At 38.3% G+C, this 27,208-nt stretch overlaps 2 protein-coding genes across 3 annotated transcripts in view; one reads left to right on the top strand and one right to left on the bottom strand.

Moving 5' to 3' along the window:
• The first annotated feature begins 90 nt into the window (after nucleotides 1–90).
• On the top strand, nucleotides 91–8,639 carry apoob (apolipoprotein O, b). 2 transcript variants are annotated; one of them, XM_053674930.1, is made up of 9 exons: nucleotides 91–235; nucleotides 1,460–1,564; nucleotides 1,714–1,833; nucleotides 2,437–2,469; nucleotides 2,553–2,607; nucleotides 2,692–2,787; nucleotides 2,909–3,000; nucleotides 3,477–3,563; nucleotides 8,504–8,639. In XM_053674930.1, the coding sequence occupies exons 1-9, from the start codon at nucleotides 209–211 to the stop codon at nucleotides 8,534–8,536; spliced, it is 648 nt and encodes a 215-aa protein (XP_053530905.1). In that variant the 5' UTR covers nucleotides 91–208; the 3' UTR covers nucleotides 8,537–8,639. The 2 variants fall into 2 exon arrangements, with proteins under 2 accessions (XP_053530905.1, XP_017309088.1); XM_017453599.3 differs by lacking the exon at nucleotides 8,504–8,639 and adding an exon at nucleotides 3,760–4,929.
• LOC108256478 (contactin-associated protein-like 2) overlaps nucleotides 6,809–27,208 on the bottom strand; it is a 139,302-nt gene continuing 118,902 nt past the window's right edge. The window contains exons 17-24 of the mRNA XM_017453397.3: nucleotides 24,790–25,008; nucleotides 20,353–20,589; nucleotides 18,480–18,713; nucleotides 16,737–16,870; nucleotides 14,099–14,192; nucleotides 8,494–8,724; nucleotides 7,679–7,750; nucleotides 6,809–7,583 (exon numbers count right to left, since the gene is read on the bottom strand). Coding sequence (XP_017308886.2) covers nucleotides 7,384–7,583; nucleotides 7,679–7,750; nucleotides 8,494–8,724; nucleotides 14,099–14,192; nucleotides 16,737–16,870; nucleotides 18,480–18,713; nucleotides 20,353–20,589; nucleotides 24,790–25,008 — 1,421 coding nt within the window. The 3' untranslated portion in view covers nucleotides 6,809–7,383. The remainder of the gene's footprint in view (nucleotides 7,584–7,678; nucleotides 7,751–8,493; nucleotides 8,725–14,098; nucleotides 14,193–16,736; nucleotides 16,871–18,479; nucleotides 18,714–20,352; nucleotides 20,590–24,789; nucleotides 25,009–27,208) is intronic.

The raw sequence follows: 27,208 nt of genomic DNA, 5'->3' as shown, positions 1-27,208 counted from the left end.
TTAGTCATGTACTGTAATACTTTGAGTCGGGTTTACTTAGCAGATATACAGTAGATAAATTAGAATAGAGTGCATTAAAAGGCTCAAAAACAACCATAAACAGATATTTTCCTTCCCACAAATGTATTTTTAAAACGCGGTTCCAAATTACCTCAGAGGAAATTTGTCTCCTTCGGGTATCCGTAGAAAGGGGACCATTCAAGTGAGAATGTTGAATATCCGAAGATTGGTGAAGGTAAACTAAAACAAAACAATAGAAAAAAACATGCACAGGATGTGTATTGTCACATTTTTTTTAAAAGGAAAAAATTATCAATTTTGGACTAAATTATATATATATATATATATTTATATATATGTATAGTCGTGACAATTGCAAAAGAAGAGAAAGCTAGCTAAATGCTAACATTGTGCTCAGGCAGGAGAGCTTCCAGAAATATACAGTATAACTGGCTAATAAATCGTCTTAAAATATAGTTTTTAAACTATTAAATTGTAGATTAAAAAATGTTGAATAGTACTGATAAATAATTGTGTGGCTCACAACCAACGTTAACTGCTTAATTTGTCATTTTAATATATATGTATTTTTTATTTAAATGCAACAGATATGAAATTACAAAATGATGACAAAGATGGCAAAAATTCAGAATATAAGAAAATTTAAATGTGGAAGATGTATAAAACAGAAAAAAAAGCAATTATCTGACATTTATAATAAAAATAAAAATAATAATGCCACATTTTTCTTGTTATTTATTGTTATTTCTATTTAAGTGCTTATAAGCGAGGCAAAAGATCCAATTTGGGTATCATTGCTCAAAAATTTCACTTGTGTGTGTATATATATAATAATTAAAATGGATATATTTCATATTCTTTGTAATAAATATTAATATTCACAGTGATACCCAGTTAGATTTTTTAGCAAGATGATAAATAAATGAAGCCAAAAAAATATGTTTTAATTTACGATTTAACTTCTTATAAATATCGCTTAATTTTTTAAATTATATACACCGATTAGCCATAACATTAAAACCACTGATAGGTGACGTGGTTAACATTGATTATCTTGTTACAATGGCACCTGTAAAGATGGGTATATTTATTAGGCAGCGAGTGAACACTCAGTTCTCGAAGTCAATGTGTTGGAGGCAGGAAAAATGGGCAAGTGTAAGGATATTCACAATATTCACAATGTAATGAATATCCTGATATGAATCTTTATATTAGAACGAGCATATTACTTGAAGATGAAATGTGTATTTGGTTTTTTCATTGTAAAAGAAAATCAAAAAGTCTAAAATAAATAAATAAACAATGATAGACAAATGGAGAATTAATAAAAAGATTGAAGTGACATCTTGTGTAGCAATAAAGTGACACCGTCTCAAAGGTTTTCTCTTATAATCACGTTTACACGTGTGTTTTATATTTCATTTTCTGTGGTTTGCAGGTGGCGTTGCCGCTGACGTTCCCCGGATCTCTGTACCTCACGTCAGGACGTGTTTTTGCCTCCAGCAAAAATGAAGAAAGCAATTCCTCTCTGATTACAGATGAAGTGTGTATTCTGTGTTACAGGTGTTGCACATTTTCATTAGTATCAATCACTGATGCTCCAGGTTTGAGGCTTTGAGAGTAAAATATTAGGAGGTGTGTGTGTGTGTGTGTGTGTGTGTGTTTGTGTGTGTCTGGGTGGGTGTGTTTCAGCTGTCTTTGTATACCACCCCACACTCTCGAGTGCGGCACGTGAAGCCGGAAGTCGGCCACGTGGAGCAAACCATAGCATCAGTGAGGAAATCAGCAGAGCCGTACACAACATGGTGTCAGGTACGAGCCAACACTAAAGGAACTCGACCATGATACACTTTATTTTCATTTCCCAGCGATGATTACTGTCATACTGTTCCTGAGAAGAAGATCCAGAGTAGAAGATCGTCATGGAGACGCTGGACTCAAAGTCCCAGAATACAACGCAGCTCTTCATCGTGAGTTAGAGCAGAGACTCGGCTCAGCTAGTTAGCGATCTAAGAGATGGCTTAACATGCAAGTTTCCTTTAAACATTATATACATATACACGTAGTAGAGTGTTAGATTTTGCCCCCTCAGTAGTTTATGAACGATATTTGAAAGGAAAATGTTACCAAAATGTTAAACGTGAAATCCTGGAGCATATTAATTCACTGGACTTATCATCATCATCATCATCATTATCATCATCATCAGTAAAATCATATGAATACGTACATTATTAATACATCGCTGACACCTGCTGGGTATATTTTGAACTGCACTAATAAAAATGAAAATGGTAAATAATTATAAAACATAAATATTGTTTCTAGGCATGGTTTTCAGAATGAATATTTGCCTATAACCTATTTATGTTTAGGTTTTCTTCTTTCTTTCTTTCTTTTTTAACATGTTTCCAGGAAAAGACATCATATGCCCTGGATAAAGCAGAGGTATCCTATTTACTGCTTCTGTCACAAACGTATTCCTGATGTGTCCGTTTTCTTTGAATTAATGAATCTTTTACATCTTTCAGAAATATTATAAGACCATAGAGCCTGGTATTAATACATCTATACAGACTGTGAGAGGTGAGGAGGTTCAAAGAAATATTTTATGAATATATTTACTGCGTGCAGTATTATTTCACAGTGTGTTTTTGTTTATTGTTTCAGACACTTCTGAGTTTCTGATTAATCCTCCATCCAAGTTCTACCCAAGTGTCGGTGCTGTGGGTTTTTCTGCAATCCTCGGACTTTACCTCGCCAAAGGTGTGTGTGAAATTGATTATACTGTGAGAGTTTTCATTTTTTAAATTCATAATGAATGATTATTTCCTGTGTTAGTGAAGTGAAATGAAATGCACTGTCATTTGTTGTCTGTCGTTTTAAGGCGGCAGGGTAAAACGTCTTCTCTTCCCCACTGGACTGATGACTCTGAGCGCCTCCATGTTCTACCCACAGCACGCTGCCTCTCTGGCCAAGGCAAGTCTGACACAAGAAAGCCTTCAGTACAGAGGAGTTTTTGGTTTCTGGGTAACATAACACATAAAAAAAGGTAATCTAGTGATGGAATGACTGTTTAGTTTATGTCTGCTTTATAACATAAAACATAACAGGAACTCAATTGATTCATGGATGTTCCAGAACATTAAATGCAGCTATAAATGGATAAAACATGACATATTGTTCTTTAATAAATAAAGAACTTTTTTTTTTTTTGGGGGGGGGGGGGGGGGGGGGGGGTCGGGGGGGCTCTGGATTCCATGATTTCATATAGCAAACCTTAAGGGTTCTTTAGTTTGTTCCTGTAAGGGGATCCCTAAAGCAGAGATCTTCAGATATATCTGTACAGGGCGAACTTTCATTCCTAGAAAGCTTAGAATATGGATCATCCAGATAATCCTTGTTGAAGGATTGTTCTGGCTTTTTTTTTTTTTTAACATTTAATGCTTTTTCAGGAGGCCAAAGTCCAGATATCCAGGTTGGGTTCACAGACACGTGTGCTTTTGGAGGACGTGTGGAAGGGAAAATCACCTGGCAAGGAGGTACGTGCAGAGAACATGAAGTTCTGCAATGTTTCCATCAGGGTCTCAGACGAATTCCTGATTTATTAGAAATATAACATAGCCATCTTCCCACTAACCCCCATCCATCTATTATTATTATTATTATTATTATAATTATATGAAATTTTGCTGTATGAAAGGTTTGTATAATCTCTTTTCCTCTTTCTCTATCCAGAAATGAACAGTCACAGGTCAAAGCAAAGTTCATCTCCAGCTAAAACAGACTTGACACTGCTTAGTTCATTCCTATCAGGTTTATTCCCGTGTGTATATATAAATATATAACAGTGCATACTCAGTATATGAATCAGTCCTGCAGTTCTCTAGTAGTGTTTAAATGGTGTTTATTGTCTGTCTGCATTCTGTCACAGCATTAAATCATAATTATATTTATGTGGCTTAGCAGTTTAAGTACAGTTACCACATTTGCTCCTGATCTAGGTGAGCAGCCAGCATGTGTTTTTTCCATCTGATGTTTGAGGGAAATGGATTTGAATTCAGATGTCTGCAGCCTGATTAAATCTTAGTTACCAGTACAGATCTTTGGACAGATAACTAGAAAAAGTATCATGAATTCAGTTACAAGTCTTTATATTTTCACTAGACCTTTGTTTGTATGTTTATATATATATATATATATATATATATATATATATATATATATATATATATATATATATATATATATATATATATATACACATATACATACACACAGTTCTGTGCAAAAGTCTTTGCATATGCAAAGAAATGCTGTAGAGAAACGATGTCTTCAAAAATAATGAAATGAAATGTTTATATTTAAAATAAATATAATACAGTGCAATAAACAGTGATAAATTAAACATAGGCGACATTTCCTGTGACCCGTTGCTTTAAAAAAAATATGTATATAGTAGATTCAGGTAGAATTAGTGCAGTTTTATAAGGAAATGAGCTTTTATTGAGCATCTTTCAGAACCAGACACGGTTCTTCTGGAGAGTTTGACTATCACACTTGCTTCTTATTTTTTGCAGCAAAATACAGCAGCCTTCATTATGTTTTTGTTTGAAAAGTGTCTCTTATCTCTTAATATACTGCTTTCTTTACTGACACACAAACATTTTCTGTAATATTTCATTTTGTGCTGGAAAACTAAAATGTTTTTGTACTGATTCGATAATGTCAAAGTCATAAAAAAAAAATCTAAAACAAAGTTTGTACTAAAAACAATAGAGTGCCTAAGACTTTTGCACAGGACTGTATATGTATTTATTTATTTTCTATGATCTGTTTATCTTCAATGCATTAGTAAATCTGTCAAAGTCCAAAATCAGCCTCATTAAAACATTTGTTGTACTATTATTATATTTATTGTTGTAATTATTATATTATATTATATTATATATTCTGTCGTAGAAAGTACATTTTTTTTTCCAAAATCATTTTCAGTGTAATGATGGTAGCAACATAAGTTCTGCTAACTATCAGGATATTTCACCCAAAGCCTGGCTGCTTCTGCCAGGAGATTAAAAAGGTGTTTAGAAGTGTTTTTTAAAAAAAAAATAAAATAAGAAAACATCTGCCAGGCATGGGAAACTAAATTCCCTAACAAAAATTTAAAATTAAAATAAAAAAAAGTGCAGAGGGAAAATAATTAAAATAATGAATTCATTGAAAGCCCTTGTTGTCTGAAATGTAAGTAATTCCATCAGTATAAACCTTTTACCAAATATCGTGTCAATATCAATGTCTAGATATAAATTAAAAGGTTTATGGTCATTCTCATCTTTCCTGTGGTTCTTCATTAAACATTTTCATAGGTGTTTTAACTTCAGTTCCAGTCTCAGTTGCTTTTACGTCGTCTGAAAGGTTACAGCTAGATGAGAAGACAAGTTCTGTGAAGTTCAACATTTTGCTGGATCAGTGGAACAATGCACTTCTTTCCCAAATCAGGATGTTACACGTTTGTCCAGTCAGATAGCAGGGTTTAGACTCCGCCCACTGAACAAGGACTACCTGCACAGATATGTTTTGTGCCAGTAGCTTGAAGAGTTTGTGCAGACGGTATATACAGGGGCTCCACAGGGTTGGATGTTGTCACTACTGTTTGTTTTCAATATATACCAGCGAGCTACAAATGAAGAGTGATACAACTAGTCTTTTTAAGTATGCGGATGACATGGTCCTGGTGCAACCTTGTTCAAAGAGTCAATTACTGAGCGAGCAAATCTATTTTAAAAACGCGATGGGCCTTGAAGATTGGTGTAAATTGAATGCTTTGCAAATCAGCGTAAGGAAAAGGAAAGCTGATTTTTAATGTTAATTCTAGTGTATACCATGTGTTAGGGAAATTGAAGATAAATGATCAGACTGTTGAGATTGGGGAAAGTTTTATTTAGGATTATATCCCATTCCATACACCCACTTTACTCTGGATTTGTAATGCTTCCATCTGGAGGAAGGTATAAGGTTCCCAAAGTTCTTAAAAAATGTTTAAACACTCTTTTATACCAGCAGCATTTATAATATTAAATGGAATTAAGTATGGGTAAGCATCTTCTGTGAGAATGATTACGTTGATTGGATGGCTGTTTTGTTTGTTGTATGATTATGATTATTGTCTGTGTCTTAATTGTGTATGTGTATAACATTTGTTTTATGAGAAGCCAAATGAAAATTTCCACGTAGGTGGATAATAAAGTTTAATAAATCAATCAATCAATCAGCTGATCAAATCTTTAAGGAATTTGGACGATGCAATTTCCTGTTGAACATGATATTCCAAATATTTCAAAGACTGAACATGTTCAGATTACAGGCTTGAGTAAATGGACACTACACATTTCATAACTTATAATGGATGACTCATGGAAAGGGATGTTTCACACCTTAATTCAAAAATAATGATAATAATGCTTAAATTCTATGGTATAGTTATATTGTGTGATTCCGTTTTTCTAAATAATGATTCATCTACTACACTTAAACGTAGACCAGATGAAGGGCAGGTCTTTTTTTTTCTGTTAGCTACGACTGGGGCTGATTTGTTTGTTAATGTGGACCTCATACGTGTCAGTCATGACATCATGTTTTGAGACAAAACAATACGAATACAATACAAATCCTACTCTTGTGGTAATTGTTAGACACTGCCATAGTTATACAATTAATACTGATTATACAGGAAAGAATTTGAGGAATTTGAGATCTTGGAACAGAGAAAAAAGTCAGTTTACTTCATACAAATACTTTATTTCCAGTCATAAATGGTTCTATTTCAGCTCATTAGATGTATGCGTTCTATACACAGAAGTGCAATCGATCGAGTCCACGGCTACAGCATTTTATTTGAGTAATTTAGAACGGTCTGTTACACCAAATTAACAACAAATGAACAAAGACAAGTAGTATTCCCTGATCAAAAAAGTGCATGATATAAAACACACTTTAAAAAAAAATGCAGACTAATCCCAGATCGTACCCCTGCTCCACATTTACAGAGTCTCTAGGAGCGTCCATCGTGTGATATCCGATCAAGCCGTTGTGCACTGCTTTGCCTTGAGAAAAGTCTAGAATAAGAGACAGAGATAACAGGAACACATTTGTTCCCACTGGTGCACATCTTGCTTTCTTTGGACCTGCTTTGGCTGCGTGTCCTGATAAGCCCCTCTATTTATTCATCTACAAATTGTACAGTCTGGGCCAGTGCAAGAACAGACATAAATCCTCGTCCCACCATATACCTGTATCATTACAGCATTTTTACATTTTGTTCTGATCCTCAATGAGTCTGAAAGAGTGTGTACAGTCCCCATGTTAGATGAACCACTCCTTCTTGTTTTCTTCGATGGTCTCGGTGAAATTGGGCTCCGAGCTGATGATGGCTGCATCGGCTGATTCGGAGCGTTCAGCCCCTTTGGACTCGTTGGTGTGGTACGTTCCCTTGTGGCGGAACATGTAGCGAATCAAGAACACCAGTGTGCACAGGATGGTGAAGATCACCACGGCGATGATGCCTAAATCAAGAAGGGAGGATTTTGTGTAAAATTCTGTAAAAGTGAGAGAACATCCAAACACGATCCAAAACAAAAGATGTTTTAAGACTTTCTACCTCCGATTATTGTCGAATTCCTGTTCAACCCATCCGGTACGACTCTCTCCTCGTTGTAGGGGAAATCAGCACCTACAGGAAGCATTGTGTGCTATGAATTGTTATGGCTTGTTGTGATATTAGAAGGATATTAGGGTTGAGCAATGCATTATATCACAAGGGTTCACTGATGGCATAATAAGAATGGTGTGTGACGCATTAAAAATCCAGAAGAACAAACTATCCATCAATCAACTCTTCAGTAACAGTTTAGAAGGCCTTTTTTGAAATCGATTTTTTTGTCATCTTGGTTTGGAACCACTCCAAACCAAATGGCTGCCATAAGTGTACTTGTTTAAAAGTCTGCTATGTATTACATCATCACTAACAACCAGTAGATCAATACTGAGGTGTTTTTACACAACAAGCTTTATATCTGCAACACTTAATATTGTATCATTATTATCAATTCTTTCTTTTTCTTTTTTTTAAAAAAAAATAAGACATTCGGCTTAGTGGTTAGCATATTCGCCTCACACCTCCAGGGTCGGGGGTTCGATTCCCACCGTGGCCCTGTGTGTGAAAGAGCCTATCCAAGCCAATTGCCAATCACTCCAAAGCATGTCTTTGGACTGATTGGCATGATTGGTGATTGGCATGTCCATAGTGTATGAATGGGTGTGTGAGTGTGTATGTGATTGGCACCCTGTCCAGGGTGTACCCCGCCTTGTGCCTGATGCTCCCCTTGGATAGGCTCCAGGTTTCCCCGTGACCCTGAAAAGGATAAAGCCGTAGAGGATGGATAGATGAAATAAGGCACTGTTCTTGTTCTTTACCTCCATCCAGGTTCCAGGGGTCAGTGTTCGCAGACATTGGTGAGACGGTGAGCGGAGACGCACCGCAGTTGGACTCAACCAGTTTGCCCTGATGTGAGACGGACACGGCAAGCTGTGAATGAAGAGCCGCCTTGAGAGGAGCGATGCTGTTAAACTGCAATCGGGACAGACAGCCTACGAAGCCGGGAGTGTTATACTTCTCTATCAGCACTGGGTCAATGGGACCGGTTTCTACAGGAAGCATAGAAACATACAGGGAGCATCACAACTGTAGCACTTCTTGTACTTATAGTAAATTCATTACAGAAATCACAAACCTCTAAATTTTTATCCACTCAACAAAGTCTAAGGTAGGCTTATTAATACCGCTCCCTGCTATTTCATCGGTATAATCGAGCTACGCTGTAGTTCTGCAGGACACAGTTTGAATTTCATTTCTCCACTTATTGATTCAGCTGACTCGAGAATGATAAATGTTTAATAGCCCTCCATCCCTGCGCTGCTCTCTCTGAGGTAACCGTGTCTATCAGGATCAAACTACATACACAGCACAGAGTTAAGTATCATCTCAGCCACTTCCAGGAAATACGCTGCCTATCCAAAAACCACTGCAGAATTCAGTGTCCTAAAGATATCAGATTCAGAGGTGCATGAATTGCTGAATTGATTAGAGACATCGGGTTTTGCGTGAAATAAGACCCAAGTGAACATTACAGTGGTGGTTATAGGCACTAAAAATAAAGCGTGTTGTATAACGTTTGCTGGGAAATCACATTTTTATATTTGTCAAATGGATGTCATTAAAACTTAACAGTAAAGTGATTCAGATCTGATTTTATTCCTACTATTTGCTTTGTGATGAAATGTTTTATCTTAGACAAATGCTTACTGGAGGGATGGAGGGATAGATGGATGGATGGATGGATGTAGACTTTTTTTAGACAGAACATGGTGTGATGAAAGAGTCTGAGCTTGTATATGACATGTGCATAAAAATGCACCTCAGACCTCCACCATTCACCAGTCTGCTCTCTATCCTCCACCAAACCTCCACCATTCACCAGTCTGCTCTCTATCCTTCACCAAACCTCCACCATTCACCAGTCTGCTCTCTATCCTCCACCATTCACCAGTCTGCTCACTATTTTTACATGCAACCTCCTCCATTCACTTCCCTGTTCACTATTCCTCCACCCAAACTCTGTCATTCACCAGTCTGCTCACTATTCCTCCATTCATCCTTCGCTATTCATTACCCTGTTCACTATTCCTCCACCCAACCTCCATCGTTCACCAGTCTGCTCACTATTTCTCCACTGAACCTCCATAATTCACAAGCGTGTTCATTGTTTCTCCACCCAACTTTCACCATCCACTACCCTGTTCACTATTCCTCCACTCAACCACCATAATTCACCAGTTGGTTTACGATTCCTCCACTGAAACACTGCAGTTCACCTGGCTGCTCACTATCCCTCCACCCAACCTCCCTAGCTTTGCTCACATTCTCCGTAACAGCACACCATCTTTGGCTCACACTCCCTCTAATAGTCAGGCAATCTCACCCATTAACTATTTTTAAAATTCATGTCAAAATATACAGTATCTATTTTCCCAAAATAAACAAGCATCCAATCTACTGTAGTGGGTTGCTAATTTATATGCTTGCACATGTGTGGTTATTTCAGGAAAAACCTAAAAAGAAGCCAATGGGAAAAATATTACAATTTAAGGCATTTTACGTATAATATTTCACTCACGAAATAAAACGGATCATTATTACTGCGTTTGAGTATCTTTCTTTGCTTGTGGAAATGCTGGGATTAAGCTGACTTACATTCATTAACACTGGTGTGTGTGTGTGAGAGAGAGAGTGTGTATGAAGAATAGCCAAGCTAGAACTGAGAAAAAAGGCATGTGCAGTGATGCACTCCTATTCATGGGTTTTTATGAGTTTTTCTTATCAAATATACATCACTCTTTATGAATAACATGATTGACATTGTTACATCTTAACACATCAATTACCGAGGCGAAACAGCAAGTTTTCCTTAAGCAACAAATAATGCTTATGCCTGAGAGCACACTGAAATCTATGTTTTGGATGAATGTGCCAGGCATACAATGAAACTTCTTTTCAGCATTACAGGACTGTCTAATCAGTAGTATATCCATCTGATTGTCATCAGATCAGGAATGAAGGATAGGATAGAGGAAAAACTAGTTTGTGAATCAGCAGGTTAATCATCAAACCCTCCTGGTAGATTGTTATTTTAAAAAAGTTAATGAGGGATAAAGAAAGAGATGGCATGTCCTTCCAGTAACCTTCTGACTGGCACGATTCTGCACTGGAAGTAACACACACACACACACACACACACACACACACACACACACACACACACACACACACACACACACACACACACACACACACACACACACACACACACACACACACACACACACACACACACACACACACACACACACACACACACACACACAGAGGGTCCCAATACTGCAGATCAAACTTATACACCAGCAGTGCCAACTGCGAGTACTCAGCCTCGAGCCTCAGACACAGATACCCAAAATAAGATTTAGTTCAGGTATCATCCCTCAATAACAAAGAATATATACACCTATAAAGGACACAAAGCCACACAATCATTTTCATAAATTATGAATATAACATGATATAATTATAGCATGCAGCTACAGTATTATTCTTGGCTGTTTACACAGAATAAGAACATCTGTATTACCTGAAAAGCAGCCAGGTTGCAGTGTACTCTCTCTCTCTCTCTCTCTCTCTCTCTCTCTCTCTCTCTCTCTCTGTCCTATCAAAAAGAAATCACCTTCCCTCCTTTCTCTCCTCCTTTATATCAACACTGTGAACCTCTTATCTCTCTGTGTGGGAGTGTGTGTATCCGCAGCTTCGAATCAGAGTGAGCTGGAGGAAAACACGGATAATGGTAGTATCTACTGGATGGATCTGGAGTCTAACCTTGTCCACTGATGATGTCAGAGAGGTGTAATACAATCAAGAGGGACCATGACTAAGACCACAAAAACACACACACACACACACACAGAAACACACACACACACACACACACACACACACACACACACACACACACACACACACACACACACACACGCATGCACACGTGGAGCTGAACCACATTCGCACAGGAGCAGATGACATCATGCAGTTGTCAAAGCTCAAACAGAATCAAAAGCAGAACCAGTGAGGATCGACACCCTGTAATGTACTAGATGCAATGATTTATACTGAAATTATACACATACGGATTATAAGATTATATATGCAGATTATCTACATAAACAGATTTGAGGAAAAAAAAACAACATGTTGAATGTGTCATACAGCAAGGAGGTAACTCTGGACTTCATTTCCCAGCAGCCACTGCAACATACTACATCATTGTCACATGACCACCTGCACCTGTATCACGCTGTTTAATGAGCACTCATATATATAGCCACTGTTTGTACAGCTTCCTCCTCTTACGTATTGTCTGTCTTGACTTGTGTCTCTGTACCATGTTTAGCCTTAGCCACAGTATTTTGCTGAGTTGTCTTAGTTTTGTTGTTTGTTTGTTTGTTTGTTTGTTTGTTTATTAAACTGTTTGAAGATCTGTGCTTCCTTCCTTATCCAACTTTGTAACGTGACAGAATGAATGACATGGTGAATCTTGATTCTATCAGTAAAGGTGTAGAGCGGTAAGTTTTCACACAAGAACATCTTCAGGACATGGGGGTTTATGGTTTTCATATTAGATGACCTTAGGAGATGATTTGGATCACAGTTTTCAGGCATCCGATTCAATGCCATATCATTTAAAAATAAATAATAAATATTAACAAAGGTTTTTTTTTTTTTTTTTTTTTTTTTTTTTTTTTTTTTGGACATTTGACTATTTCTCTCCAATTTGGTTCACCTGCCAATTATCAGCCAGATATCCCCATGACACAACAGCTACCAGTTGAGGAACCGTGGCTCTAACACATGCTTCCTTTTTGAACTGCATCACAAGGCAGCATAACACACTCTGAGGAATGCGCTATCTGCCCTCTTCCACATACAGACATCAACATCACTGTGATTTGACAGGTGAAAGAGACTCTCTGTTTGGCATTGTCAGTAACTGAGCTTCACGAATGTTCCCACAATAGCGTGAATGCTACTCTGTTGCACCAACAGTCAATTCTAAAGACAGAAAAAGAAAGACACAAACGGATGAGCAGCTCCCTTCTCAATTATCTTTACAGACTCAGAACACAATGGAGTATTAACACTTTAGTCTGCGAACAATATCATATTAATTAGGATGTAACGCACGTACACACACACACACACACACACACAGTCAGTGGGTCAGAATAACTATAAATCTGTTCATGACTTCTTCCCTGCAGAGGGCTAAAATGAATCATCTTCCTTGTCACCTCCCTGTATGGGCCTGTGATGGGTGATGAGTCCTTGCTGCTTTCTGCATAAACTACAGAACATAAACTTTATGAAAGGGTCCAGGAGTTATGAATCAGACACACACTTTTCTTTCGGTGAGCTACCACACAGGTTTTACAATATGTACATGTCATTTTATTACCTCCAGATCTTGCTTGCTAAAAGGAGTCAATATCCTGAACAGAACAAATATAAATAAATAGATAAATATTCAATAAATAAATAAATAAACCAACAGAGTGCGAGTCTGCATCTGAGGGGACGTGCTGTTACACCTCCTTGAAGTTGGTTATTTTACAATAACGGCATTGTAAAACAAGTGTTTTATTCCATTTTTCTCACAGCAATTGCATCATACATCTCTGTATAGGCACATTTAATGTTGTGAAACTACATGTCCATGCATGTTAGTTCTTGTTATCATGATATAGCAGCAAAAACATTCATTCTTTCACCACCATATGGATTTTGTATATAATGCTTCATATGTCATATCATGTGTAGGATAATGAATGAGGAAATATTACAACATCACCAGCAAAATCATTAAGTGCTGAAGTATGAAAGCCAGCCCACGTGGATATGGGCATACAGCAGGGTCCTACCACCATCTAGTGGCAAAAATAATGTATTACAACAAGCAGTGATTAAATCCGGGCAAATATGAAATGAACAATGTCCAAATTCCTGAAGATCATGCGAAGAAGAAATATTCTCCCTTTTTAATGATATTGTGATATGGACTAATATACAGATACGTACACCTAATCTACAGTATATTCAATTATTTCTATGTAATTCTAAGAAGTTGAAGAGCAACATTGACCAACATCTATACCAATCATTACTAACACCTAACCCTATATATTTATTAGTAATTATCACTAAACTGTACTCACGTGAAAATCATTGAATGCGACATTAAACGTGTCTGAATTATTATCTTGGCTTAATGAAAGTTATATACACCATGTTACAAACTTTCCACATTCAACCAATTAGGACTCACTATTTGGACCTTATGTTAATAAATAATGACGTCATCCTGCTGCAGAAATAAGTGAGCATGACAGAAAGCGTGTTATTGCTGAGGATGGAGCTTACCAAAGACTTTTCCTAGGAAGAGAGTCTTGACCAGGTTGAAGTGAATGTCTGAGGCTTCAGGAAGAGTGTAGCTGACCGAAGGATAGTGGTCCAGCTATGGGAAAGACACACACACACACACACACACACACACACACACACACACACACACACACACACACACACACACACATTATTATAATTGTTGTTGTTGTTGTTGTTGTTGTTGTTGTTGTTGTTGTTGTTGTTGTTGTTGTTGTTGTTGTTCTTCTTCTTCTTCTTCTTCTTCTTCTTCTTCTTCTTCTTCTTCTTCTTCTTCTTCTTCTTCTTGTTATAAATGTGTGAATTGCACAGACTCAGAGATTTTGCTGTTAGAATCAGCTCTCAATCTCCACCTAGTGGACCTGTACTGAAAGTACACTCTGACTGCACCGTTGTCCTTCATATTCGTTTGAAGCTATTTATTCCACCAAAGTGTGCTAAATAAATGATCCTCAGTGCTTCCTGAATTTGTAGCTCATCTCTAAGGACGTTGCTGATGAGGAGCTCGGAGTGGCAGATTCAAGAAGTTTTAATGTGACAACATTTAATAGCTTTGAGCTTATTTACTTTTATCAGAAGATGCTAATGGCTGACTCTGAGAGAAAAGTCGCTGTGAAACGCTTCCCGGAGGCTCCAAACTCTCCGAGAGCCACACAGCTTAAATGATATCTGCTAATGAGTCGTAAATAAGCTCCAACTTGGCCTTGTGGAACATGAAGGACAGATTAAAAACAACAACAACAACAACAACAACAAAACCACAACAGCATTGAATTACATTTTAAAATAGTATTAGCTTTATTTATCCTCAAAGTGATACAGCAAGTGAGGAAGCCTGTATATTATTAATGATTATTAGTTATGGTCTAAAAGCCCACAGGGGCAGATGGAAAGTGCAGAGATTTGAACTGACAACCTTCTGGTGACTAATTAAGTGTTACTAGTCGCCTCACTGAGGGAATTCCTCTGAGAATAAAGTACAAATTTGAGGGTAAAGCACAGGGGCATTAGCTGGACTGGTAATCATCTGGGACTGAGCCCAGATTCTTCTCCATCAAAAAGAAAAAAACCTTTTAAAAATGTACCTCTACTGTAAATAGACTGTTTCCGTGCATGCAATTCTTGCATGTAAGGGCTAATTGCTTACAAGAATGTGATAACTGGAGAAGAAAGGGTTTGAATTTGATTTACTACATAATCTGCACATGAATAATCCAGCCACTCGAATATCTCAAACCAGCTTCATCAGACATATCAGAGACCTATTTTCATTATTACTAAGCCTACGTGATGGAAATCCTAAAAAACCCATAATACGATGGCGATTTCACTAATGAGCGTTGAAAACGGCTAATAGAGTGACTTTCCAAATCTGCTTGTAAAAACCTTGCTGATGAACCTGCTTGATGTGAACCACCTCAATGGTACAGGTATGAGAAAAATTATGGTCAATTCTCCAGCTCAACGTTCTCAGCTCAGCATAACTTTTGTTTTATGGAAGCTGTCGTAAGTTAGCTGTCAGTGTATGACATGATCAGACAAAAAAGTTGGATCTATCATAAAACTTGCCTCTGGTGTTTTCACTACCAGGACTACTAGACCTACAATATATCAAACTTTTTGACTTCCTAACATGAGACTAGGCTAGTTTAGTGCCGCTAGCCAAGAAGACACACAACTAAGCGATCATTGTACAGTATGGGTTTAGCTGCTACAATGCCGTACAAAGTACTTTAGTTGTCCTTATGCTCTGCTCCTATCACGTTCACGTCACTTAGAAATCATATAGACATTTACCCACCTTGTTTTCCTGCTCAGCGTGAGAAGATGTCAGTGTTTCAGTGAAAAAAATCAGCATATGCCCATTTTCCCCTCACGCTAACTGACTATATGAGGTAGCATTTGGCAGAATTGAGACATGTCAGCCAATAAGATATGAGCATTTCCACGTATTTTCCTGTACACCCTGTCTGATTGTCTGAAGATAAAATACAACACTTAATTCACTGAAGATTACGTAGTGACAAAACAGTTCCAAGAGGAGAATTATTCGGGATAAAGAAAAGAAAAACTTCGGGATTACAGCCCCGAATGCCCAGGCCAGGTTACGCCCCTGATAAAGCATGCAATGAGAGAGTCGTTTAATGTCCTCAGGGCCACTCATCTCTTCTCATCAAGACTCAAAGACAAAAAAAAAAGAGGACATTTTCTCTACATAGAGCTACAAGATACTTTGAAAACAAGACAACCCCAAGAGAATTTATTAGAAATAATTCTTGTAAACTAGTTTAGATCAACACTGATCGAAACCTGGAAGAACAGAAGGTAACACAGCTCAAGGACACACACACACACACACACACACACACATACACACACACACACACACTCACACACACTAATCCAGACTACACCTTGGATGCTGCTTCACACCTCGACCTCATCACCTCTCACTGTGCTGCACTGCTTACCGATCGATGCTCGCTCTCAGGAGATGAGTGTATTACAGAAAGTGACAGAGACACTACATGTCCAACTGAAAATAAAACCTGAGTGTTAATGCTAAACAATATTAGAAGATGAGGGTGTGATGGTTGTGTGTGATGGCGGCTCTCACTTGGACGTGGATTTCTCGTTCTATTCTTGTGATGTTGACGCTGTGCGGCTGTCCGTTGGCCATGTTTCGGTGATCTAGATCGACGGTGAAGGGCTCGAGCAGACCCCCGAGGTTATAACGAAGCTGTAGAGAACCTGAGAGAGAGAGAGAGAGAGAGAGAGAGAGAGAGAGAGAGAGAGAGAGAGAGAGAGAGAGAGAGAGAGAGAGAGAGAGTTCTTATTTGGAGAGGATTAAGCATGAACAATGAGGTGAAGGAGACACTTTTCTCTTACTGTGCCACTTTCACACACACACACACACACACACACACACACACTGCACTGCACTGACGTTAAAACTCAGTCTGAATTATTTCTGGATGCATTTGTGTGTTCAAGTGTGTCTAAGTCGATACGCGTGAGTGTGACAGAGAGCCATTAAACATTACTTAGCTGTATTGGTTAAACTGAGATGCTTTCTAAAAGTTCCACTATGTTTTGCACACTAAAGTGACACAAATAAATGATTTGCTAAGGCACTTAGAGGAAATCATTACACAGAGGCATTCAATCTCAGGCCATTTAATGAGAAGCTCAATGTTGAAGAAAATATATATTTATTTAATGTTGAGAACAAGTCTACTGTTTGAGGACTGTACAGTAGTGGTGCTTGAAAGTTTGTTAGAATTTTCTATATTTCTGCATAAATATGACCTAAAACATCAACAGATTTTCACACTAAGTCCTAAAAGTAGATAAAGAGAAGCTAATTAAACAAATGAGATATTTGTTTTATACTATAGATATTATAGTATATACAGTAAATACGTGAAATACGTGAATCTTTGCTTTCAGTATCTCCTTGTGTAGAGCCCCTTGTATAGCAATAACTGCGACGAAATGTTTGGGGTAACTGTTGATCAGTCCTGCACATCGGCTTGGAGGAATTTTAACCCGTTCCTCAGTACAGAACAGCTTCAACTATGGGATGTTGGTGGGTTTTCTCACATGAACTGCTTGCTTCAGGTTCTTCCACAACATTTCTATTGGATTAAGTTCAGGACTTTGACTTGACCATTCCAAAACATTAACATTATTCTTCTTTAACCGTTCTTTGATAGAGTGACTTGTGTGCTTACTGTCATTGTCTTGTTGCATGATCCACTTTCTCTTGAGATTCAGTTCATGGACAGATTAATTAGCTGGTATTATTCAGAATTCATTGTTCTATCAATAATGGCAAGCTGTCCTAGTCCAGATGCAGCAAAACAGGCCCAAACCATGACACTACCACCACCATGTTTCACAGATGACATAAGGTTCTGATGCTGGATTGAAGTGTTTTCCTTTCTCAAAACATAACGCTTCTCATTTAAATCAAAAAGGTTATTTTGGTGTCATCCATCCACAAAACATTTTTCCAGTAGCCTTCTAAAGCCTTTAGTTGCTTAGAAGTTACCCTGGGTTCCTTTCTGACCTCGCAGTCTATTACACGTCTTGCACTTGGAGCTATATTTCTTGGTTGACCACTCTACAATTAACTGCTAATCCTAGAGGTTCACATAATTTCCCCACTCACAGATAAGTACTATTGGATCATTTTGCTTAATAAATAAATGACCAAGTGTAATATTTTTGTCTCATTTGTTTAACTGGGTCTACTTTTAGGACTCGGGTGAAAATCTGATCAGTGAACGGTCATATTTATGCCGAAATATAGAACATTCTAAAGGGTTCACAAACTTTCAAGCACCACTCTATGTACCGTTGCGTCGCAGCACTACAGCCATGTAGTCACGGATCCTTGAGCTGATGTACAGGAGGATGCTGGGAGTGCTGGACGTGCTGAAGCTGAAGGTCACGATCTCTCGGGTTAGGTTCGTGTCTGACGGCAGAGACGGGGCGGAATCCTTTCCATCCATGCTGGACACTGAGGACATCACCTCCGGCATCAGGTTATAGCGGACCAGGGTTCCTGCCTCAAAGTAAGCTCCAACATCTGCAACACAAACACACAGCTTGCTCTGTTAGCGACAAGCTCAGCTCTATCAGCTCTACCCACCCAAATCTGCTCTATCTCTCATCACTAATTATAACCGGTGATGATAGGCACAAGTAATAACTGCACAAGCTGTGAGATTGCGAGCCGAAGATCATGGGATATGGATATTGTCTGCGGCTTTAAAACTTGCACACACAGGCATGACAAAATGGTTGTCATCATCCGTGTGCTTCTGTAAACACAGTGCTTTGTCTTTGACGAGCACAAGCGTGGAAAATTGCTCATGTGGCTCATTTAGCTGAGTAAGAGTAATATATATGCCTATTACAGCAGCAGCAAAATCCAGCTAATGCACAAACTGTTGCATTTGAGGTAGAACAAAGAGGATAATGGAAAATCAAGAGAGATAACGAGAGAATAAACGTATTCAAAGCATGACACATGAGCATAAAGTATAAGTAAATGCAATATAAGTTTGTTGCATTTCCACGACGCGTATCATAGAAACAACAATTAAAAACATCTGAAACGTCTATAAGGAGGATTTTTGAACCTCAACGCTGTGCTGAACGACTCGAGGAACTGAACTGACCCAGAGGCAACAAGACTGAGAATTCATTATTGACAATTATACACATGGTGGCTTGAGTAACTGTATGTAGGTATCATGAATGTATCAGTTTGAATTTTACATCAAACATTTGAATCGTTATCATGAGTTTACCTTTGCATACAAGAAGACTATATACTGTAAGTGACCTTCTTTGCACAGCTGATTCTGGACTACTCTCCATTCTCATCCTCCTAGACCTCAGTGCAGACTTTGACACCATCTCTCATCGAATTCTTCTAGAACGTCTAGCTAACACTGGAGTCCTTGGCACTGTACATCAGTGGTTCACACCCTACCTCACTGACAAGACACAATTTGTCCAAATAATGAGCTGCAAGCCAGAGAGCTCCCCAGGCGTTCCCCAGGGCTCAGTTTTGGGGCCTGTCATATTTATCATCTATCTCCTTCCACTCGGCAATATCGTTCGACATCATGGTGTTCACTTTCACTGCTATGCTGATGATACTCAGCTTTACATGTCCACGAAGCCTTCAGCCTCTCTTCCGTACAGTACGATCATAGCCTGTCTTCATGACATAAACTTGTGGATGATTAAGGACTATCAAACAGCAATAAGACTGAGCTACTGTATATATATAATTATATATATATAATATTGTGTTTTAGTGTTTTATGAATTGTATTTGCATGTAGTATTTGTGAAATGACCTTGGGTGTCGTGAAAGGCGCTTTTTTTTATTTTATAAAATGTATTATTATTATTATTATTATTATTTAAAAAAAAGTATTATAAGTGAATTTTCCTGTTTCTAGCTTTTCTCCAAACAGTTCCCTGCAGCATAAGTGTTTAATTCTTGCAAATTTTCTGACCAATGATTAGTTGTTAAGATCATTAAAAGCGGAATATTTTGCCATATGGGGCTTGACAATTTTTTTTCTTGTCCAGATCTAAGCAACCATCCGACCAATCAGATCTGAGAACTCAGCTGCGCTGTAGAAAACGATCAGAGCAAGAGTATTTATGATATTACTATGAAATTAAACGGAACGCTAAACACTCGCCTTTAGTGCAGAAGGGTCCGTCATAAGCCGTGTCGCTGCAGTCGCACGAGTAGCCGTTGTATTTCTCCACACACTTCCCTCCGTTGCGGCAGTACATCCCGAAACTGGTGCAGTGACCCGAACATCCGGGTTTAACTCCGGGAGTGACCTTTGCTCTTTCTTCCAGGTCTAGGGTCACGCCGTTCATCTTCAGGGAGCGGATGCATCCCAGGAAGCCTCTCTGTCCTCCTGCTGCACCTACGGTATCAATGCAAATGCGGTATCAATTGAAAATCTTGAAATAATACTCAAATGATTTCATACCATGCTGTAGATCCTGGAGAATGAGGCTTAAACAACTTGAATGCATTATCCTCAATACACTTTTCTGTCATTATGGGAAACTGCTGCTTTATAAGTGTGGACTTTATTCATGAACAGCCATGACACAGTCATCTTTAATAAATAGGAAATAATAAAGCAAGGACAGAGACATGACAGGAATCATCTGCCAAGTGAGAGATGAAGCAGTTGTTTTGACTCTTATCAGACTTTCATTAGAAACTGACTTCACACTGTTTAACACACAAGCCAGAGCAGAGGAGTAGAAGCAAAGAAAGACATTAAGAATTCCACAACTACATTCAATTAGCAGTTGACATGGCACTAGATTAATTCCTCTGTGTGTGTGTATATGTGTGTGTGGGAGGGTGTGTGGGTGTGTGATAGAGAGAGAGAGAGAGAGAGAGAGAGAGAGAGAGAGAGAGAGAGAGAGAGATGCTTTTCTGCAGAATTCATAGTCATTTAAGTAAGGAATAAAAGACGACGTCCTGTGTGTGCTGTTACAGCTCCAGTTCCAAAAAATTTGGGACACTGTGTAAAATGTAAATAAAAACAGAATGCAATGATTTGCAAATCTCATAAACCAATATGTTATTCACAATAGAACATGGAAAACATATTGAATGTTTAAACTGAGGAAACATACTGTTTTAAGGACACGAATAAGGTCATTTTGAATTTGATCTCAAAAAAGTTGGAACGGGGCAAGAAAAGGCTGGAAAAGTAAGTGTTACTAAAAAGAAACAGCTGGAGGAACGTTTTGAAACTAATTAGGTTGATTGGGAACAGGTCAGTTACATGATTGGGTATTAAAGAGTATCTTACAGAGGTAGTGTCTCTCAGAAGTAAAGATGGGATGGAATCTGGATGGAAGCAGATGTTGATCTAAAACCTGTATATACCTTTCAGCATTGATGGTGCCTTTCCAGATGTGCAAGCTGCCCATTCCATAGGCACTAATGCACCTCCATACCATCAGAGACGCAGGCTTTCAAACTGAGCGCTGATAATAATCCGGATGGTCCCTCTCCTCTTTAGTCCTCTTTAGTTTAGAGGACATGGCGTACATGGTTTCCAGAAAGAATTTCAAATTTGGATTCGTCTGACCACAAACAGTTTTCCACTTTGCCTCAGTCCATTTTAAATGAGCTTTGTCGCAGAGAAGACGGCAGAGTTTCTGGACCATGTTCAAATGGCTTCTTCTTTGCATGATAGAGGTTTAACCAGCATTTGTGGATGGCACGGTGAACTGTGTTCACAGACACTGAGTTCTGGAGGTGTTTCTGAGGCCACGCAGTGATTTCCATTACAGAATCATGCCTGTATTTAATGCAGTGCCGCCTGAGGGCCTGAAGATCACGAGCATGCGATATTGATTTTCACCCTCGTCCCTTGCACACAGAGATTTCTCCAGATTCTCTGAATCTCTTGATGATATTATGTACTGTAGATGATGAGATATTCGTAGTCTTCACAATTTTACATTGATGAACATTATTCAGAAATTGTTCCACAAATTGTAGAGCAGTTTTTCACAGATTGGTTAACCTCTGCCCATCTTTACTACTGAAAGACTCTGCCTCTCTAAGATACTCTTTTTATACTCAATTATCTTACTGTCCTGTTCCCAATTAACCTCCTGCTGTTTCTTTTTACTAACGCTTACTTTTCCAGCCTTTTGTTGCCCCTTTTTTGAGACGTGTTACGGCCATCAAATTCAAAATTACTTAATTTTTTCCCCTTAAAGTGCTACATTGCCTCAGTTTAAACATTTGATATGTTTTCTATGTTCTATTGTGAATAACATACGGGTTTATGTGATTTGCAAATCATTGCATTCTGTTTTTATTGACATTTTACACAGCGTCCCAACCTTTTTGGAACCGGGGTTGTACAAGGAGGACGTTACTAGTGCTGTATTCCTCTTATACCACAGCAATTTTGAGTCCTACACTTTCTTTTATATAATTATTTTACTTGATCTCAATTTCACACTCGGCTGATTACCGTTGTACCTTAATATAACCAACATAAGTTCTTCAGACCATATCGATAGCATTACTCTTTGCTTTTTTGTGCATTATACGGTATCCAAAACTGGAAATTGTGACTAACTGGAAAGAGTATGAGAAGTTTCACCCAAACTTAAGAACCCAAACTTAGGCTCACACCCTTAGAAGCTATCAGGCCTTGTCCTATCCAGGTTTCGTATGATTTATCAGATTTATCTGTACCTGAAAGTTTTGTATAGTAATGTTACCTACTTTCCTGACATGCCCAAGATGCTAGTTTTCCTGGAAAGAGCGGCGTCAGCATGCGAGAAGCAAAACACATGCAGAAACAGAAAATAAAATAAAAACCTCAACAAAAATATGAATAAGAAGCAAGCAAACTCTTGGGGTGTGCTGTTCTAGGAAAATGATCAATGATGGAGTTACTGTTACCACCACAGAGTTACATATTTTACCATAACAGAACTTCTTAAAGTGATTAATTCTTCTTAAACCACAGCAATTTGACAACGATTAGAAGTTTTAAAAGATTAATGAACAACTCATTAATTGAATTGACTTACTATATAGTACTATTGTACTTTTTAATCTGTTTATAGTTGCATTTAATTTTGTAGAACATTCGGGAATCAATTTAGTTCCTGTTATCACTGATTACAGCAGCTATAAACAGTCACCCCCTAACTCTGTTTTCTCTCTGTTGGAATTACCGAGTCAAAAAACCCCCCAAAAAACCCAGCTTGTCATATTATTAAAATTCTCCGTCACTGGAGACTCCTTCCATGAATGTTATCTAGGTTTTCTTCGTTAAATAATACCATACAATTAATCAGTTTATTATTAGTCTTAGACTATGTGAACTGTCTGCCAGACAAGTCCCTGTGAATGAGCTGTTAGTATACAAACGATAATATAGTAGAACGAGCGCATCAACATAACACCAATTTGAATCACAGCAGGAAGTACTCTAAACGTTAAACAACAGCCTTCGTCCAATCAGAATTGAGAATTCGACAGTGCCGAGGTATAATGAAGAATAAACTGCACTTAATGAGAAATATCTAGCGATCGAACGTGCGATCACACTGATGTTAAATCAAAAAGTGTTCAATACAGGTCTATTTTCTATTTTCGAATGCAAAAGGAATGACGTGTAAGAAACAAACTTGACGTTTTTCATCAATTCATGAGATGAACAGTGAATAGAGAATGACAATGAGCTGCTTTATTAATGGAAATGTGGCACAAACACTCAGCGGCTAGAGAGAAAATCCAGGCATTGAATATCATAATACTTCCCAACAGACACATTTACCAGAACACACAGAGTCCAAAACTAATCTACAGATTACATTACATCTCAGACAGGAATTTCAGCAACTTTTGCATCCATTTAGTTTCTGAAAGCTCATTACACAGACAGCAGAGCATTTTTAATAAAGACATTGACGTCCTGCCGAACCACTCTGGGGAAAAATACAATTTTCGTATGTTTGTAGACCAAAATGCTCGACGACACAATTGTGAATAAATGATGCAGTGATACAGGAGCTCGTCAGAGTTGGACATCTCGGTGTGTTTAATGGTCGTAGCTATAAAAGGTGAAGCAGTTATTTATGAATTTCATCATAATCAGTGAAACTCTAACAGAGATATAAAAGCGCATGGTTTTTATTTAGTGTTTTACAGCACTAACTTTCGAGAGATAAAAGAGCCTGCTCCACTTCCTTAATGTGCCGAGTGAGGCGAGGAACAAAACAGCACATGAAAAACCAGAGCCATTCATTTTCAAGGATAATTACCTTTTGCGAACCGGTGTTCATACATTCACAGCCATAATGGAACTTTGAAACTATTTTAATTTATTATTTTCAGCCCATTTTTCTCGGTTATGATTGCTCCAGTGAGCTAGAGAAACTGGCATTAAAATTAAGGTGGCAACCTTTCTACCAAGCAAAGAAGTTTATTTAACTCCAGCAGTTGCTGTTTATTTTAATCTGAGCACTAATACAAATAGTTCCTTTGACTGTATGAGCTGGTCTCAGTATTATATTATACACAATATATATGCGTGTGTGTGTGTGGTTGTGTGTGAGCTTCTTACCCACATAGAGCTGGCTGTAGAGCTCTAGGCGTGTGTGTCCCTGTACAGGTGCAGCTCGAACCTGTCTGTATTGCTGATCCAGCTGAAGCACAGCCTCTTTGACGTTTCTCTCGGCACTGACTCGATGCCACTGGTCGTCGTTTAGAGGTGTTGGTGACTGAACGTTCAGCTCTACCGGCCCATTCCCCACATCGAAGGAGAACGTAACTAGATTGGGCGCTGGAGAGAAACAGCAAGACACACACTCACAGTTTAATGAATAAAACTTAAAGACATGTAATAATCTTGTCCTAAAATATCGATTAGTCTTAGATTAGATATTTCTATCACAGCATGGTTGAGTGCTCAAATCTGATTGGTCAAAAAGTGTGCATTATTTTTGTATAACAGCATGGCTTGGAAAGTAGTTCTGGCGGTAACACAAACGATAGGTTAATATTAATGTTCTAATATGTTACCTTTTTCTACAGTGACAGCTTGTACACCACGATGCTCGATTCTGATTGGTCAAGAGATTTTGATTCATTTTCATTTCAAATTTTCTACAGCTACTCTGACGGTAGTGCCAGCTGCAAGGTTTATGCAGATCTTCTCCTACTCATATTCAATCATTTCTATAGAAACCACTTATAAAGAGACTTTGCAAAACTGGATTTAAAAAAAAAGTTTTTAAAAACTACAGCTACTTGTAATATATAATATGTAATAATATACACATAAGGCTGAGTTAAGCTACGCACACGTATTGAGGATCAACACTGAATTTGTGGACACTGGCACTCAGACCTCGGACAAAATGGAATTAATTCTATTAAGATAAGAGGCGTGTCGAAAAAAGAGGCCTGTCTGGATTTTAGACCATTTTTCTTGTGCGATATCAGTGAGTGGAAAGTAGTACTGATTATGTGATGCTTGATGATGATGATGATGATAATAATAATAATAATAATAATAATAATAATATTTATTATTATTATGATTATTTTTTATATGCCTTTTTTGATACCCAAGGTCACATCACAATATAACACTATTTATTACATAAACGCATACAATCCTCAATGAAATGAGTTTGTCTGAGCTGTGTGGTTAGCACGTTTGCTTTACACCTCCAGGGTTGGGGGTTCGATTCCCACTGTGGTCCTGTGTGTGTGCGGAGTTTGCATGTTCTCCCCGTGCTGCGGGGGTTTCCGGTTTCCTCCCCCAGTCCAAAAACATTCATGGTAGGTTGATTGGCGTGTCCGTGGTGTATGAATGCGTGTGTGAGTGTGTATGTGATTGTGCCCTGCGATGGATTGGCACCCTGTCCAGGGTGTACCCCACCTTGCACCTGATGCTTCCTGGAATAGACTCCAGGTTTCCCGTGACCCTGAAGAGGATAAGTGGTATAGAAGATGGATGGATGGATGTTCCATTGATCAAGTAAGCTGTACTATACTGAGACAGGATGACAATGATACCTCCTGTTCATAACCTCATCTGCCGTAATAAAATGTCTCTACGTAGTTTTCCAGGAGATGGTTAAATGCTGTTTACTCAGTTTCAGTGTCGACTCCACTCTACAGATCAGCTAATACGATTAACTCCGGGAATGGAAGTTAGAGTTTAATCGAATGCCATCAGGATGGAAAGTGGTGCGGGAAGTCTTTCAGTAATTGGTTGCTGTTCCAAAATAATTGCTTATATACACAGCTGGTCGTGTTCAAGAACCAGCAGTGATGACGAGTCAAGAGCAGCACGAAGAAAGCAAACTAGGCTGCCTTTTGCGTTCCTTTCCTCTCTAATATCAGACCTATCTCTTGACTAACACTGATGCCATTTCTATATGCTAATGCTATACAAAGTGAAATGTAATGGCTTTCTGTGGCAAAATTAATCACTGTCTTAATGTTGTGGGTCATTTTTATCATCACGGTCGTCGAGAGTACATGAGAGCCACGGAAAAATATAAATGTCTGCTCCAGTAAGCCGAAAAGCACCAAGCCTCTCTCCTGTCTAAAAAAATGCCCATGTCGGCCCTGCACACGCTTCACAATACGGATTCAGTGTCATGGTGTCCATCCGGAATCATTCAAAACCTCATTTCTTTCTCACTGTGATGTGTTCTCATCACAATTTCCAGTGGCTGCATGTAGGGGGAGCTGGTGAGCCATGAGTAACTCTGTAAGCAGAAATATCACATGGTGTGTTTGACCTGTGCAAACAGAGGGAACAGAGAAAAGGAGGGAAAGAGGAAACACGAAGAGCAGTCATACGCAGAAGGTACACTAAAAATGTGAGATCAGTAAAGTGCTCAGTGTAGAGTTAAGTGTAGTGCACTTTGTTCATTGCATTAGGACTAGAAGAGTCTCAAAAATAAAAACACTCTCCCGAGACTCAAATTTGATCTCTGATTTATTTATTTATTTATTTATTTTTA

This window comes from Ictalurus punctatus, chromosome 23, assembly GCF_001660625.3.
Source record: "Ictalurus punctatus breed USDA103 chromosome 23, Coco_2.0, whole genome shotgun sequence".
NCBI lineage: Eukaryota > Metazoa > Chordata > Actinopteri > Siluriformes > Ictaluridae > Ictalurus > Ictalurus punctatus.
This window is presented reverse-complemented; position numbering and strand designations above follow the sequence as displayed.